Raw genomic sequence first — 14,760 nt, 5'->3', positions numbered from 1 at the left:
TGCTTTTCTCAGCTTTTTCAATGTATGAAGTAGTACATTCACATGGAACCGGTGACTGTGTTTTTGTTATTTTCCATCTCATTTTGTTCCTCTACCCCAACCATAAAATTAAGCTCGAGTTGAATCAACAGAACAGACAGCTAACTTCAGGCTCTTGTGGGGTCACTGAACAAAGCAGTATTGGATCAGTTTTGAGCAAATGCCTTGCATTCTGCGCTAGGTTTATACAAGAGAGATTATTGCAGTGAGCTGTTAGTATTTATCAGGGAATGAATGTGTCACAGATCCATAATGACATCTTTCAAACTCCATTTTGGAACATTACACTTCTACCTGTATGTAGTTTATGTCAAGTGACCACATTAAACACTCCTACGTTAGGTACGTGTGGATAAAGTGTAATGCTGAACTCCCTTGGCTATAACAGTGCCTGAATTCCAACCTTACTGGAGTGTTCAGTGTAGCACCAGTGTCCTGTGCTCTCTTCAGACAGGTAAATGAATTACATTTCTGTGTCCAGTGACACAAGAGGTTAAAATGACCCAATCTTTCATTTTTAGGGATTTTAATAATCATCCAGGAAAGACACTATCGGCTTATCTGGGTTAAATTTATACCCTGGTCCTAAAGGACTGAGTAGTCTTTAATAATGTGAATTTTTTCCCCTCCATTTTGATGCTAGACTCCTGATTGGTTAGATAGTGATTCCTGCCAGAAATGTGACCAGCCTTTCTTCTGGAACTTCAAACAAATGTGGGACAGTAAGAAAATTGGCTTGAGACAGGTACATCTTCATTTTCACATTTAAATGTTGTGTATTAGAAAAGTTATTTCATTGTGATCTGGCCTTCAGTGAAAGTTCTCCAATTTGCATTGCGCCATTTAAAGATCATTTAATTCAGAATTCAGCTGCCCACTACATAGAAACATAGAAGATAGGAGCAGGAGTAGGCCATTCGGCCCCTCGAGCCTGCTCCACCATTCACTGCGATCATGGCTGATCATCCAAATTCAGTACCCGGTCCCTGCTTCCTCCCCATACCCCTTGATCTCTTTAGCCTTGAGAAATAAATCCAACTCCTTCTTGAATATATTTAATGAATTGGCCTCTACTGCCTTCTGTGGTAGAGAATTCCACAGGTTCACCACGCTCTGGGTGAAGAAATTCCTCCTCATTTCTGTCCTAAATGGCCTACCCCTTATCCTTAGACTGTGACCCATGGTTCTGGGCTCCCCTGCCATCGGAAACATCCTTCCTGCATCTAGTCTGTCTAGTCCTGTTAGAATTTTATAAGCTTCAATGAGATCCCCTCTCATTCTTCTAAACTCCAGCGAGTACAACCCCAATCGACCCAATCACTCCTCATACGTCATTCCTGCCATCCCAGGTATCAGCCTGGTGAATCTTCGCTGAACTCCTTCCATAGCAAGAACATGGATGACATCCCTGACCCAAGTTTCCTAGTTCCATGCATTGAAAAAAATTAAGCAGCTCTTCACATCATTCACACATGATGGTGAGTTTTATTTCACAAAAGAGAAAAATTTGCCCGTACAGATGTTCTACTCTTATTTTTTCCTTTTCACTTCAGGCCCACCATTGCAGGAGGTGTAGTGTTGGTCCGTGAGAGGCCTTCAGATAAGTTGTATGCAAGGCCATTGCTTTACAGTTTTCACAGAAAAATAGACTGAACTGTGGAATGTGATTCCCAAAACATCAGTAAAAATCCTGCAATCTGTATAATAAAAATGTAATTTGACTCATTCAGTCACACTAAAACAGCCAATCTGATTACCTGCCAGTAGACTTGCTGGGGTTTCTCCAGTAAATGCAAACTGCCTTCCCCTTTCCTATGTGAATAGATATTAAGCCTCTGTTTGAAGAAAATAATTGAGAGGTTGGAACATTCGGCTAGGCACGAAGGAGTTGTGTGTAGGGTGTTCAATTTAACCCAGTGGGTGATTGAAAACTACCCCTTCACTTATACTGGCTTAGGTCTACACTTGAGGGCGAGCTTCATTCAGATAATAGCTACCACTGTAACTCTTTCTAATAACCATTTGGCTACATAGTCCGCTACTAGTTACATTTCCCTGAATGCTGGCTTGATGTGAATTTTTTGCAACCAAATACAGCAGTGGTGCATTGCAGCAAAATACACGATTGGTTGCACAGAGTTATAATACAGGCGGGGGAGAGATACATACACATTGTGAATCTATAAATTGTATACTTATTACAATACTTATCACAAACCAACCAACTGTGTGGTGGACTGTATTCCAGAAATAAGTGATTTTTAATGTGGAGTAAATTGGATATTGGAATGTGATTCCATTTAGGGTGTTCTGTAGACTTTGGAAAAAGTTAAAATATCTTTCAATATTATTTTGGTTGTGCTAATTCCTGTGAGCTTGCATAATTGATAATTGGAATAAATGTACAAATATATGTATTTAACAATTTCTTGTAAGCAAGTGAATAGGCTGATGTATGCATTTGGATACAAACAAAATATGAAGCCAATAAATCATATCCTTTTCGTTAGCTGTGGAATTACATCAGTCTATCTCCATATGTTCCTTTTAGTTCAATAATTGCAGATTTAGTCTACCATAAATCTGAAATGGATTATTTTAATTATTTAAACAGTCCATTCTGTGGAAAGTTTAATTACCATGTCACCGCTTTATTTTCACTCCTCTCATTTTCCCTCTCTGTCTCCGTGCAGCTCTGTCTCACTTGCTCTGTCGCTCTCTCTCTGTCCCTCCTTGCTGTCAGCACAGAGGATCAGATAAGTAGTGTGCGTTTACTGCTTAGAAACTGCTCCCCATGGGGAAGGAAATAGCGCTGCTGGATCTTCCAGCTGGAGTGGCTGTGGCTGACATGCCTTTAGCTTCTAGCAGCTCTCCTCCTGTCGGATTCTGCCTGACAATTGCACAGTATGTTTGGCTTCAGTCAGAGGAGAGGAGCACTGAAGGTGTGAGTCAACTCTCTGCACTCCAGTTGCAGGAGCTGGCAGTGATACAAAGGAACAGGTGTAGACCATTTAGCCCCTCAAGCGTGTTCTGCCATTCAGTGAGATCATGGCTGATCTGTGACCTAACTCCATATACCCGCCTTTGCCCCATATCTCTTAATATCTTTGATAAACAGAAATCTATCAATCTCAGAATTAAAATTAACCCAGCATCAACTGCAGTTTGCAGAAGAGAGTTCCAAACCTCTACCATCTTTTGTGTGTATTGAACACCAAACTCTATTAAATAATTTGGGAGGTGCTGTCGAAGAAGCCTTGGCAAGTTGCTGCAGTGCATGTTGTAGATAGTACACGCTGCAGCCACGGTACGCCGGTGGTGGAGGGAGTGAATGTTTAAGGTGGTGGATGGGGTGCCAATCAAGCGGGCTGCTACCCTATCAAATCCTTTAATTATCTTAAACCCCTCAATTAGAGCACCCCTGAATCTTCTATACTCAAAGGCATACAAGACGAGTCCATGCGACCTGTCCTCATAATTTAACCCTTTAGCCCCAAAAACTGTCCAGCCAGGATTATATGCCCTTTTATCAAATTTCAGTCTAGACTTTGTGTTTCTCTTTGGCTGAATCTGTGGCAGGCTCTGTTGCAGTCGTCACATGTCTTTATCTTTTGTTCCCTTTAGCACCACTGCAGGAAGTGTGGGAAAGCTCTCTGTGGGAAGTGCAGTTCGAAGCGATCCTCCATCCCATTGATGGGATTTGAGTTTGAAGTGAGGGTCTGTGACAGCTGCTATGAATCAATAACAGATGAGGAGTAAGCATAGTGCAAACTTACCGTTGGGAAAGATGGTATCATCAGGTTTTTATTAAACTTTAAAATGCTGGTATAATTCAAAGGTAACCTGATTTTGATTAAACTCCATTTGATTGCTGAGGATGTCTTGACACTTATCAAAATTGGTAGGATATTTCAAACATTTGAATTCTGACCAAGAAACCATCTCTAATTAATGCTTATAATGATTTCAGGCTGCACAATTTGTCTGTTTTTAAAATCAATATAAATTGAAAGGTGTACATTTTGTGCAATGAGTCAGCTTGACTCAGCAGTAACATTCTCGCCTTGAGTCAACAATTTTCTGACTCAAAGTCCCATTACAGGACACACAAATCTAGGCTGACACTTCAGTGGAGTGCTGCCTTGTCGGAGGTGCCGTCTTTCAGGTGATGTTAAATTGGGGTCCCGTCTGACTTGAGGGAGTGAAGATGGGGGGCCGTACCAGAGGGAATGACCAGGATTGGAGAGAGTGAAAGTTTTTCTGGGGGTAAGAGCATCAAAGGTAGAGGTGAGGGATTGGTTGAGCAGATCCAACAGCTGGAGAAGTAGAGGGGTGAATGGAGGCGTTCAAAGGAATAATGTGATTTTGTGATCAGGGCCACACTGCCACCATGATGGTTTGAGCAGGTCCAGTGTGGAAAAGTGTAGCCGAGTGGGGAGGCTTCTGTAAGCACCAACTGTCAGTCAAGGCCAGGATGTCAGTGCAATTCTTTGCAATAAAGTTGATCTTGACATCTTAATTCCTGAAGGGTGGATGAATTACAAAACCCCAATAATTGTGTAGGACCATATAGAAATTTTGCCAAACATTTTTAAAGTACTTTTCATTGTAGAAAATTCACTTCCTTGCCTCAGCTGTAATGTCGCTCACTTCTGCATGTGCCAGATAGTGCAATCTGAAGAAATTTTTATGTTTATTAATCTGCAAGATGCTGATTTGCCTGTCAGCATCAGATTTTAAGCTTTTCTTTTTATGATTGTGCTTTTATGAATGTTTTCTCTTTCATTGTGTGCAGTCGGGCACCCACAGCTACTTTCCATGATAGCAAGCACAGCGTGGTCCACATGCACTTTGATGCAACTAGAGGTTGGCTGTTGACGTCGGGCAATGACCGGGTTATCAAGGTAAGAAGTGATGAATGACCCCAATGCCTCTGTTGGACATGCAATTTCTGCTCCCAGTGGAACTGCGCATATCAGCAGTCTGATTATAGGGGATGCACGAGGGGATCATTTTCAGAGTACGTGCTCCCATCTGCACTACATACTGTAAGTATCATCTGCAAACTTGGATAACTCTCTCTTCCTTCATCCAAGTCATTAATAAATATGGTGAAAGCTAAGGATCCAGAGCAGATTCTTGGGTTGTAATGAGCTGACAATAAACGATAGAACTGCGTGCCTGCCCAGGTCTCAGCAACTCCTGCCTTCCATCCCAGGTCTTAACCTCGGCTTTTCACTACCTCCCAACTCCCATGTTGCTGCTTTTTCCAGCTTCATAACATTGGCTCATTGCCAGTCAGTCCAGGTTGAATGGAGGGGGGATTGAGTTGGACCCTGGCTTGTTTACGGCCTCTCTCAAGCTCTCCTCCCAACTTTCAGGTGAAATTTCAAGAGCAGAACAGCCAGTTGCTGTTGAAGGTAGGTCAGGAAATAAATGCCTCCCAAGATTGTGATGGGAGCAAACGTCCCAAGTTTGATTCCCAGTCTATGCTGATTTAGCTGGTCTTCGCTTGGGTACAGGAAGGGCTCAGTAGACCTCAATGCTCTTTGGCTAGGAAGGGGAAAATATCTCTAAGTTCTCAGTCCTGAATGCTGTCCAGTGACCTCTGCTGGAAAGTACATGTGTGTAGATGTTGGGTGAGAGCAGCATTCGGCTCCTCCTGTGGTTACCACCCTTGACGCTTGCTATTTAGGCTCGCGCGTCAAGAATGGCTACTAGGATGAGGTCCCAAAGTGCTGATAATGCCCATGGAACTGATCCCAACAAGCAACTATGTCTTCAGGAGAGGAAGAGGGAACAGTAGGCTAGGGAATAAAATTCACAACCTTGGTTCATGTCCAGCGTGAGGAATATGCAGACAAGTCGAGCATTAAAAACCGGGAACCTGGAGCAAGCCTTGTCGCACCTGTTTATCTTCCTGGAGATAATTGTTTAGGCTCTAACTGAATCTTGGCTGTGTTCCAGTGTTGATATGGAGTCTTAGAATGACAGGTTTCGAGTACTAATATTGGAGATTTGTTTAGCCTGTACCAAAAAAACCATGATCACTAAAGTAAATGGTTCTAAAATTGAGCTACGTGGGGACAGTTCTAGTGGTAGTTTGTTAACACCCATGTTGCAAAGTCTGTATTTTACTCTGCTCCATTCTTGGTGTGTTTCATTTACACTACGTTTTAACATTTGATCTTCATTTATACCTAATTTTTTAGTATAAAATTTAATTTCATACTTAATTTTGATTGAAGCTAGACAGTTGGTTAAATTCTCCTGTGCTGCTGCAGACAGTGTTGGATTCTGCTTCTTTATCTGGAGTACATTACGCACTGAGGTGCTTCAGTGCTTAATGTCTGTCATCACAATGTTGAGTGCAAGCTGAGTGGAATGGCCTTGGGAGGACAACTAGAAACTGGGGTAATGAGTGTGGCGAGGCCTGAGGGGCGAGGCTATCTACAAGTCACTGGGAGATGTTGCAGCTATTTCCAGTAATACTATTTGTGATCTGTAAAACATTAATCTTCTGGAGCTCTCAAGTATTTAATTCACATACACCAGTCTGCCTGCAATACACGCTGGTGCACTAATGAGATATGTTAAGTTTGGAAAAAGAACCATATAGCGAGGGTACAGTTACTGTTGCTGAAACAAAATGGAGCTGCAATACCCCAGGGGTTAATGTTAAACTCAACTTGATAACATACAAGCAGGTTTACAAATGTTGCTAATTTGTTAATGAGAAATCTGACCATACTTCCCCCACAGCTCTGGGATATGACTCCTGTGGTGTCGTGACCGGCTCTTGGTGACCATAATAAGGCATTCTGTCGAGTGGGCTAGTCTACACGTGGAGGATTAGTCTGCAATGGTAATGCAATGTGATGGCTTCGGTGAGGAACAGAAAGGAATTTGACACTTTTCAAAGCAACCTTCCAAACCCTGAACAGTTTTTGACAAAAGCCTAAAGTTGCGCAATGATTCCGGCGAAACTTGGCTGTGAGGAATGAAAAAAGGTTTTCCAGAGGGTAATTTGTACAGTTGAGGTGTTTGTATAATTTTGCTTGAATCTTTTGATGAACCTAAAACAACTTTTGTGAAGTTTTTTTTATTGCAGTGATAAATTCTGTCTGTCCGTCGTGTTTTTGTTTAGTGTTTCAATTTTATTTTCTTAGTCACCGATTAGCAAACAAACTTCATCCTTAAAAGACACATCCTGTTTTGTTTTGGTAATGTATTTTATAATTGTATTGCTGTGTATTTGTACTACAAGTTTTCATTCTTTAGGTATGAGAAATAACTTAGACTGATAATTTGGGTTTTTTTTCACGGCAGAGGAAAACAAATATACTGTACTAAAAACCAGTGAAGGAAATGATAAAAGCCCACTAATTGTCCAGATATTCCTTTTTTCTATCTCAAAACAGAAAGTTCTAAAAGCATTCCAAGTTTTCTCCAGTGACTTAAATAGTTAGCCGATCTCCTACGTCTGCAGAACCTGGTGTTTTCCAGAACTTGTAAGGTGTATATAATTAGACGGTATAAATACAAGCTCTAGGCATGTTTAATGCAGCTTGTGACTGTGGTATGGAACAATAGTTCCAAACAAGTCAATGCAACAGCAAGGTTTACAACGACTGACTCAGTCTTGCTGTCGAGACTACTTTACGTAGAATAGGATTCTGATGCTTAGAAACTAAAAATGTATACTTTTTCTGATTTTGTACTCCGTTATCCCTTCCTATCTTTGTTGTCGCATTGCCTCTTTCGAAGTGGGGGAGGCGAGAACTGAGGAGCAGAGTGAGCCCCTCACAGCTACCTCAAGGATTGCTCCTTGATTTCCAGATCGACGTGTGCTTCTTCCCCTTCTCTCATTCTTTAGTCTAATGATGCATTCAGTGATCCGTTTGAACACTAGTCTGATCAGTAATGGGTGTACTTTGGTGACCAACATGGAATTTGAACTGTGAACCTTCTAGTTGGTAGGTAAAGGTTAAGCAGGCTTCTTCTTTTCACTTCAGTATCTTTATCAACTATATTTCTCATATTCCAGAAAATCCGACTCATTTCCATATTTCCCATAGTTGAGATTTAAATGTTGGTTTTGACCGAACCTTTGCCTGGATGGTTTGTTGATTAGAATGTGAGCTTATGTTGGGACTGGTGCCTCTAATCATGAAGTTGTCGAAATCTGAGCACAGAAGGATGCTGTTCAGCGGATTGTGCTGCTGCTTGCTCCACGTCGGAGCGCTCGACTCCACTTACATTCCCCCGCTTTTTCCTGCAGCCCCATATTTTGCTTTTGGTTCACTCCGTTCTTAGGAGATTTTCTGAGTGCTGTATTTTCAAATTTAATTGTGGTCAGCCAGTCTTGATTGCAAATCCCCATACTAAACGGGGGGAGTTGATTCCCATCTGGGGGAAAGTAGCTAAAATTGAAGAATAAAAGACTGGCATTTATATAGTGCCTTTCACATCCTCAGAACATCGCAGTGTAGTTACTGTTGGTACGTTGGCAAAAGTGGCAGCAATTTGCGCACATTAAGAATTGTGACTTGTACTGTAGAGAGGGTTTATTATTACAAGGGACTTGAGAATTGCTCAGATTGGCCAGGCTATTCTTGATTATTGTAATATTTTGTCATTTGTATTTTTTGCCTTCAGAAAACAGATCATGTCCATGCTTGACAGTCTACATAGATTATGTATTACACAGATTAAAGAAAAACTCAGTTTTTACTAGAATGCTTGCAGTTAACCTTCATTCCATCTGTTGTGCTTTTTTTTTACTAATATAAGGAACAAAGATCACATTAAAGCACAACATAAAGCAGTAATAACCAGTTTAAACACACCACCTTCTGCAGGGTAATAACATAGGAACAGGAGTAGGCCATTCAGCCCCTTGAGCCTGCTCCATTTCCCTTGATATCCTTACCTAATAAAAACAATTTTCTTATCTCCATATTGAAAGCTCCAATTGACCCCCCAGCAGCCAAAGCCTTTTTGGGGGAGAGCTCCAGATTTCCGGTAGTGTGTGGAAAAAGTGCTTCTTGTTTTCACTCCTAAATGGTCTAGCTCCAATTCTAAGATTACGTCCCCCTCAGTCTTGATTCCTCCACCAGAGGAAATCGTTTCTCTATCTACCCTATCGAATCCTTTTAACATTTTAAACACCTCGGTCAGATCACCCTTTAATCTTCTATACTCAAGGGAATACAAACCAAGTTTATGCAACCTGTCCTCGTAATTTAACCGTCTAAGCCCCAGTATTATTCTGGTGAATCTGCGCTGCACCCCCTCCAAGGAAATGTATATCCGTTCTGAGTGCAGTGCCCAAAACTGAGTGCAGTACTCCAGATGGGGCCTGACCAAGGCTCACTACAACTGAAGCATAACTTTCTCCCCTTTGTAATCCCGCCCCCTTGAGACAAAGACCAGCATTCCTTAACTTTTCGGATTGCTTTTTGCCCACTGTCTTTAAATGAGGGCAGGTAGGTGGACGGACATACAATGGTTCAGTCGTTCCTCACATGACAAATTATGGTTGTTATAGTAACTAGCAGTCTGAATTCTGTCAGGCTATGATATGCAAAGCAAGGGGGAAGATTTCAGGGATCTGGAGAAGGAGAGAGATGTGGGAATAGACAGCACCCTCCCTCTTCTCTCTCTTCCCCCCCCCCCCCATATGCACAGTAGTGGTCAATAAAGTAAAGAAATTGGCCAGTGTTCAAGTGCATACTCCATATGTAAGCAGATGAAATAATGCAAAGCTAGGTATTACGTATGGGGGATGGGGAAGAACAGATCTGAAATGGAACCGGGGTTGCACTTGCTCTGCACCCAACCAAAGGTGACTAGAGGTACCAGGCTATATCGGCATCAAGTGACTGCGTTATCATTCAAATTAAATATTTGGAGGGGTGTCTTTAGGCTACGCCAAGCTGATAACTTGAAGCATAAAACGAAACTTTCTGCCATTCTAAGAGGTATCTGACACCTATAAGTGATGCTGGGAATGTAAGAGCTTTTGGAAGAGAGACTTGGAATAGAATATTCATCTTTAGAACACAAACTCTGCCTCACTCAGCTAGAGGAACGGAAGCCAATTGCGTGTTGTCTTCCTGGATGGCATGCAAAACTCCAAATGAGGAATTAATCTGTTTTAGCAATGGTGCTTGAGGGATTAATGGTGGTCAGAACAACCCCTTGCTGCTCTTTGAATGCTGCCATGCATCTTAAAACGCCCACTTGTACAGTCAGATGTGGCCTCAGTTTTAACATCTCATCTGAAGCATGATGTCACTGGCAATGTACCATTCCTTCAATACTGAAGGCTCAGCTTGAATTACTTGCTCACATCCTGGAGTGGAACATGAACCCATGGCCAGAATATTAAGTATGGAAATTGGTGGGTCTCATGGAATTGTTTGAGGGGTGTTTTGCTTAGGGTGGTGTTTGGTGACCACTTCATCGTGCTGATCTTTTGCTTGCACCCGCCTTTAATCCTCACTGATCACTAATGAGACATCACCCCCAACCCTTGGCTTGTTGCAAGGGAGAATTGCATGAGCATTCTGTCTCCACTTCATTGTTCCTGCTGCAGTGCCTTTAACCACCAGGATACAGGTTAACAGGAATACACAGATTGTTATAGTGACAGACTTCACCGTGTCAAAAGCTTTTTCTGCATCTACAGGTCACCACAGCAGGTGTAAGTGCACCTTATGTGCCATGGACGATATTAAGCAACTGACCCACACTGGACAAGTTTCTCCAAATGATGAACCCTGTTTGATCAGTATGACTGAATTTACTTATCAGATTATTGAGATGTTAATTCTAGGTAAAATTTTACAATCACAATTCATGTGAGATGTATCTAAGTGAGAATTGCACTACAAAAGATTCTTATTCCTTTGAAGGTTGAAGCATCTTGTCAAGGATTCAAGGTAACTTAAGATGGTAACATATTATCCTACATTAAGTAGCAGTGGAGCTAACTTAAGTATCGTTACTTTAAAGTCTTGGGGGATTCTTCAGGATTTGGATTGGACTCTTGGCCTCTGTCTCTCAATCCATTTATCTGTGACATCTCTTTCAACATGGGGACCTGGCCGTGCTCACCACTCACTTCTGCTTCAGCCTCTTGACTTGACCGTTCCTGCTGGTTGAAGTCGAGGAATCATGACGTGCCAGTCAGAATTCAAGACATTTCTGCCATTAAACTTTTTTCATGTAGAGGATTGGTGACTTAACACAATTTCCAGTCTTGAAAGTTCCACTTGTTCCAGCATTTTGCATTTTGCCATAATTTTGGTTGCAAGTAATGCTGGCGAACAAAGTCCCCCGGTTCAGTCTATCACAAAAGGTGAGGGAAACTCTGGCTTTATAACACTGGCAACCAAAATAGATTCCAGATTTCCATTACCCTTTGTGTGAAGAAGTGCTTCCGGATATCATCCTTCAATGGCCTAGCTGTAATTTTAAAGAAGGATTAGCGGCTCTAGGTGAGGCCTTGAGTCATACTGCTTGTTTATGGCGAAGATTCATTGTTCTCTTATGGTTATGGCTTGAAGATGACTGTTTTTGGGTTTTGGCAAGGCTTAATCCAAATTGTTGAACTTTAGCTTTTTTGGTAGTGGAATGTGGGGGGTAGGAGGAGAATAATTATTGGGTTGGACTGGAAAATCAGACACTAGATATTGGGAATATCTGCCAGAAAGTTGGAAGCATCAAAGATGGCAGCAGAAATGCAATTCCCCCATGGTTTGTATATTCGAGGAAAGCTTACATGAAAATCCTGCATGGATACAGTCTGTTGTAATTTTCCCAAATCTTTACTCCAGCTAATGTTTTTGGCTTAGGCTGCACTTCTCCCAATAGGATAGCTTGTCATTTGTAAAGAGAAAGTACATTATTTGTTCTGACAAATGCCCAGGCTCTAAAAAGCAAGAGGAGCCTCAGTTGTGTATTGACTGAATAGGGATTTGGGATAAAGATAATTAAACAAAAGACTGGAGTTTTGGTGTTAGTAAGTAAAATGATAAAATTAGGCAATCCAATTGTTAATTTGTGTATGAATGTTCTTAAATTGGCCCTTGCTTTGGAGTACATGGTTAATCTTTGCTGTTTCGATTATGTGTTTGTACAAATCTGCAGATAGCACAGGTTTATCATTTACACATCTTTCTGATATAGGTCATGTTCGGATAGTGGCTTAATCCTTTTGAATATTGTTTTTAATAGTTGTCAAAATAAGCACACTTGCTATTATATAGTGCCTGCAAAAATGACTTCCTGGTGTCTTGTAAATGATGTATAGTGCACAGTAAAACCATGGCAGGGCACATCACTTTACAGTATTCTCCAATGGGGGGAGATGAAGATTTGGAAATAAATTGCTAATGTTCCAGTGTCATTATAATGTACTTGGAGAGTTCTATAAAGTGGTTCTGATTCATGTTCAACTGGGATAACTTCTTGTACAATGCAGAAATCACTCTAGATGTGAGAACATTAAATTGGTCTTTAATGCTAGCATACATAATCTTGAATTTCCACTGTTCTATTAAATTGAAAACCCATTGCAAAGTATCTCCGAAGGTTTTAATATCTTGCTGTAATCAAGCCGACCCCAACCCAATTGGAAAACACACAAGGTGGAAACTATGCCTGTAATCCACAAAGTTTGGATCTTATTTTGCACACTAAAGTTCAGTCTCATTTTAATGTTGATTCAGAAGTTCTTTCTCATAATACATTACTCAACTGTGCAATAACATTCGTGGGCCATTGAATAAACTTACAGCTTTCTGAGGAGTGCACTTTTTTGTGTCAATTTCCTCTGCTTCATATAGAATTACAAAGTAGAATTTTAAGAGTGGATATGAGCTAGGTTTCGTCATGTTCGGTAAACGTTGGAATAACCAAAAATGTAAAAAAACAGACACCTCTTCAGAGAGACTCTGTACAGCTCTCTTTAAATCAACTTTGGTATCAATTACTTGATGGAACTGATTTTGTATGGCGATGTAAATCATGAATAATTATACTTCCAAGTACTGTAATATTTTTCGGTCTTAAATTTTATTCCATGATATTTTTAACATAGTCTGTGTCTTTCTCTCTCATCCAGACCTTTAAATCAGTGTGAACAGACTCCATGGAGGCAACCTGAGTCTGACCTCTTGCAAATATCTCTCCGGTCACCTTTAGTTTTTACCCGACACCTCGAGGTGCAGTAAGAAAACTACTTAGTTCTATCATAAGTGTGCGTATAAAGAAAAACAATTATTTCACCATAAGTAACGTACAGCGGGAATTTTCTCCCAACGCACTATTTCAAGATGTCCTTGCACACCTGAATTGGTGTCGAGGACTCTACTTGGAGTGGGTTTGAGGCTGATGGAGTCCATGAGGTACGAGCTGTCTGGACAATCCAACAATCCTGTCAGAATAAACTGCAATCTCGTGTAACAAAAAGCAAAATGCTGCGGATGCTGGAAATCTGACAAAGCCAGAAAATGCTGGGAAACAGCATCTGTGGAGAGCAAGAAACAGAATTAACATTTCAGGTCGGTGATCTTTCATTAGTTCTCCACAGATGCTGCCTGACCTGCTGAGTGTTTCCTAGCATTTTCTCTTATTTTGTGTAATATTGTATGTGTATTTATGTGTTTGGTTTAAATAGATGCGGTTTGTCTGAACAAACTGTAACCACTATAACTGGAGCCCGCTAAGTTATTTACCCATTGGCACAATTCTGGAGTGGTGCGCAACCAAATGACTTCATATTGCTGTATGGTGAGAGCGGTGATATTTGGACATTCACGTTCTGTTCACCTAATGGTTTTGTTAAAGGTCCAGTGTTCCCCTTTATAAAGACACTGAAGATTCTCGATACTCATTGCTAGAGCTTAGTTTACTCTGCATACTGCCATTTGGACCAGTGTACTACTTTGGGTAGTCAGGAGATGGCAGAACTGTAGAGTAATTTCCCTCCAGTAGTAACACTTAAACCTGAGTTGTTTTTTTTTGGGGGGTGGGGGGTGTGATTGTAAGAGAGTGCGTCACTTATGGATCACTTTGCTGCTTTGTTTACTAAAGCTTCTGTTGGCCATTCCAATAATCTAGTACTCTGCTGCATGATTAGATTATATATAAAAATATTGCATGCCACCAGCCAAAAGTACTGTAGGAAAAATATATAATTAGGTCTCAACATTAATGTCTTTTTTGTTTTAAGACTGACTTACTGTTTTGCAGGCTAATGTCTTGTCGAGGTGAATGCCAAGGGTAGCAAATGAAGAAGAGGGAGCACATAGAGGAAAGGCAGTAGATGCAGGAGACTTTCAATGGTAGCGCTGGTAGACAGCAGTCTGAGGCTAATACAAAAAAAATTGTATATTCAAGATTTATTTGCTATCTGTTAAGATTTACACTGCAAATGAGATAGTTTTGTTATTTCAAATCAGACACATCAGTGTGATCAGTCTTGGTGAATGGGCAGTATGGACTCTTGCCTTTGTATATTTACAGTGGGGCCACAGTGCAGCAGTTTTCTGTGCCAAGTAGGAAGTAATCTTAAAGGGGCAGTGTTCTGATAAATTGTCCAACAAGAGACCTGTTTGTCAGAGCCTGATATACTGATACACTAATGGCTGCTTATATTACATCTGTGTAAAAGTTCAGATTGCAGTGTCTGCTGGATTATGAATTTAGGAA

The 14,760-nt window shown here is 41.0% G+C and overlaps 2 protein-coding genes across 2 annotated transcripts in view; one reads left to right on the top strand and one right to left on the bottom strand.

Annotated features, from left to right (window-relative positions):
• wdfy2 (WD repeat and FYVE domain containing 2) overlaps positions 1-7,175 on the top strand; it is a 33,916-nt gene extending 26,741 nt beyond the window's left edge. The window contains exons 9-12 of the mRNA XM_086006384.1: positions 683-784; positions 3,664-3,794; positions 4,835-4,943; positions 6,802-7,175. Of these exons, the coding sequence (XP_085862510.1) occupies positions 683-784; positions 3,664-3,794; positions 4,835-4,943; positions 6,802-6,831 (372 nt within the window). The 3' untranslated portion in view covers positions 6,832-7,175. The remainder of the gene's footprint in view (positions 1-682; positions 785-3,663; positions 3,795-4,834; positions 4,944-6,801) is intronic.
• Positions 7,176-12,548: 5,373 nt separating this feature from the next.
• The window catches only part of dhrs12 (dehydrogenase/reductase (SDR family) member 12), a 66,397-nt gene continuing 64,185 nt past the window's right edge, over positions 12,549-14,760 (bottom strand). The window contains exon 11 of the mRNA XM_086006385.1: positions 12,549-14,420. The gene's annotated coding sequence lies outside the window, so the exon portion shown is untranslated. The remainder of the gene's footprint in view (positions 14,421-14,760) is intronic.

This window comes from Somniosus microcephalus, chromosome 14, assembly GCF_052327205.1.
Source record: "Somniosus microcephalus isolate GS21.2 chromosome 14, FLI_Smic_1.0, whole genome shotgun sequence".
NCBI classification, from domain to species: domain Eukaryota; kingdom Metazoa; phylum Chordata; class Chondrichthyes; order Squaliformes; family Somniosidae; genus Somniosus; species Somniosus microcephalus.
This window is presented reverse-complemented; position numbering and strand designations above follow the sequence as displayed.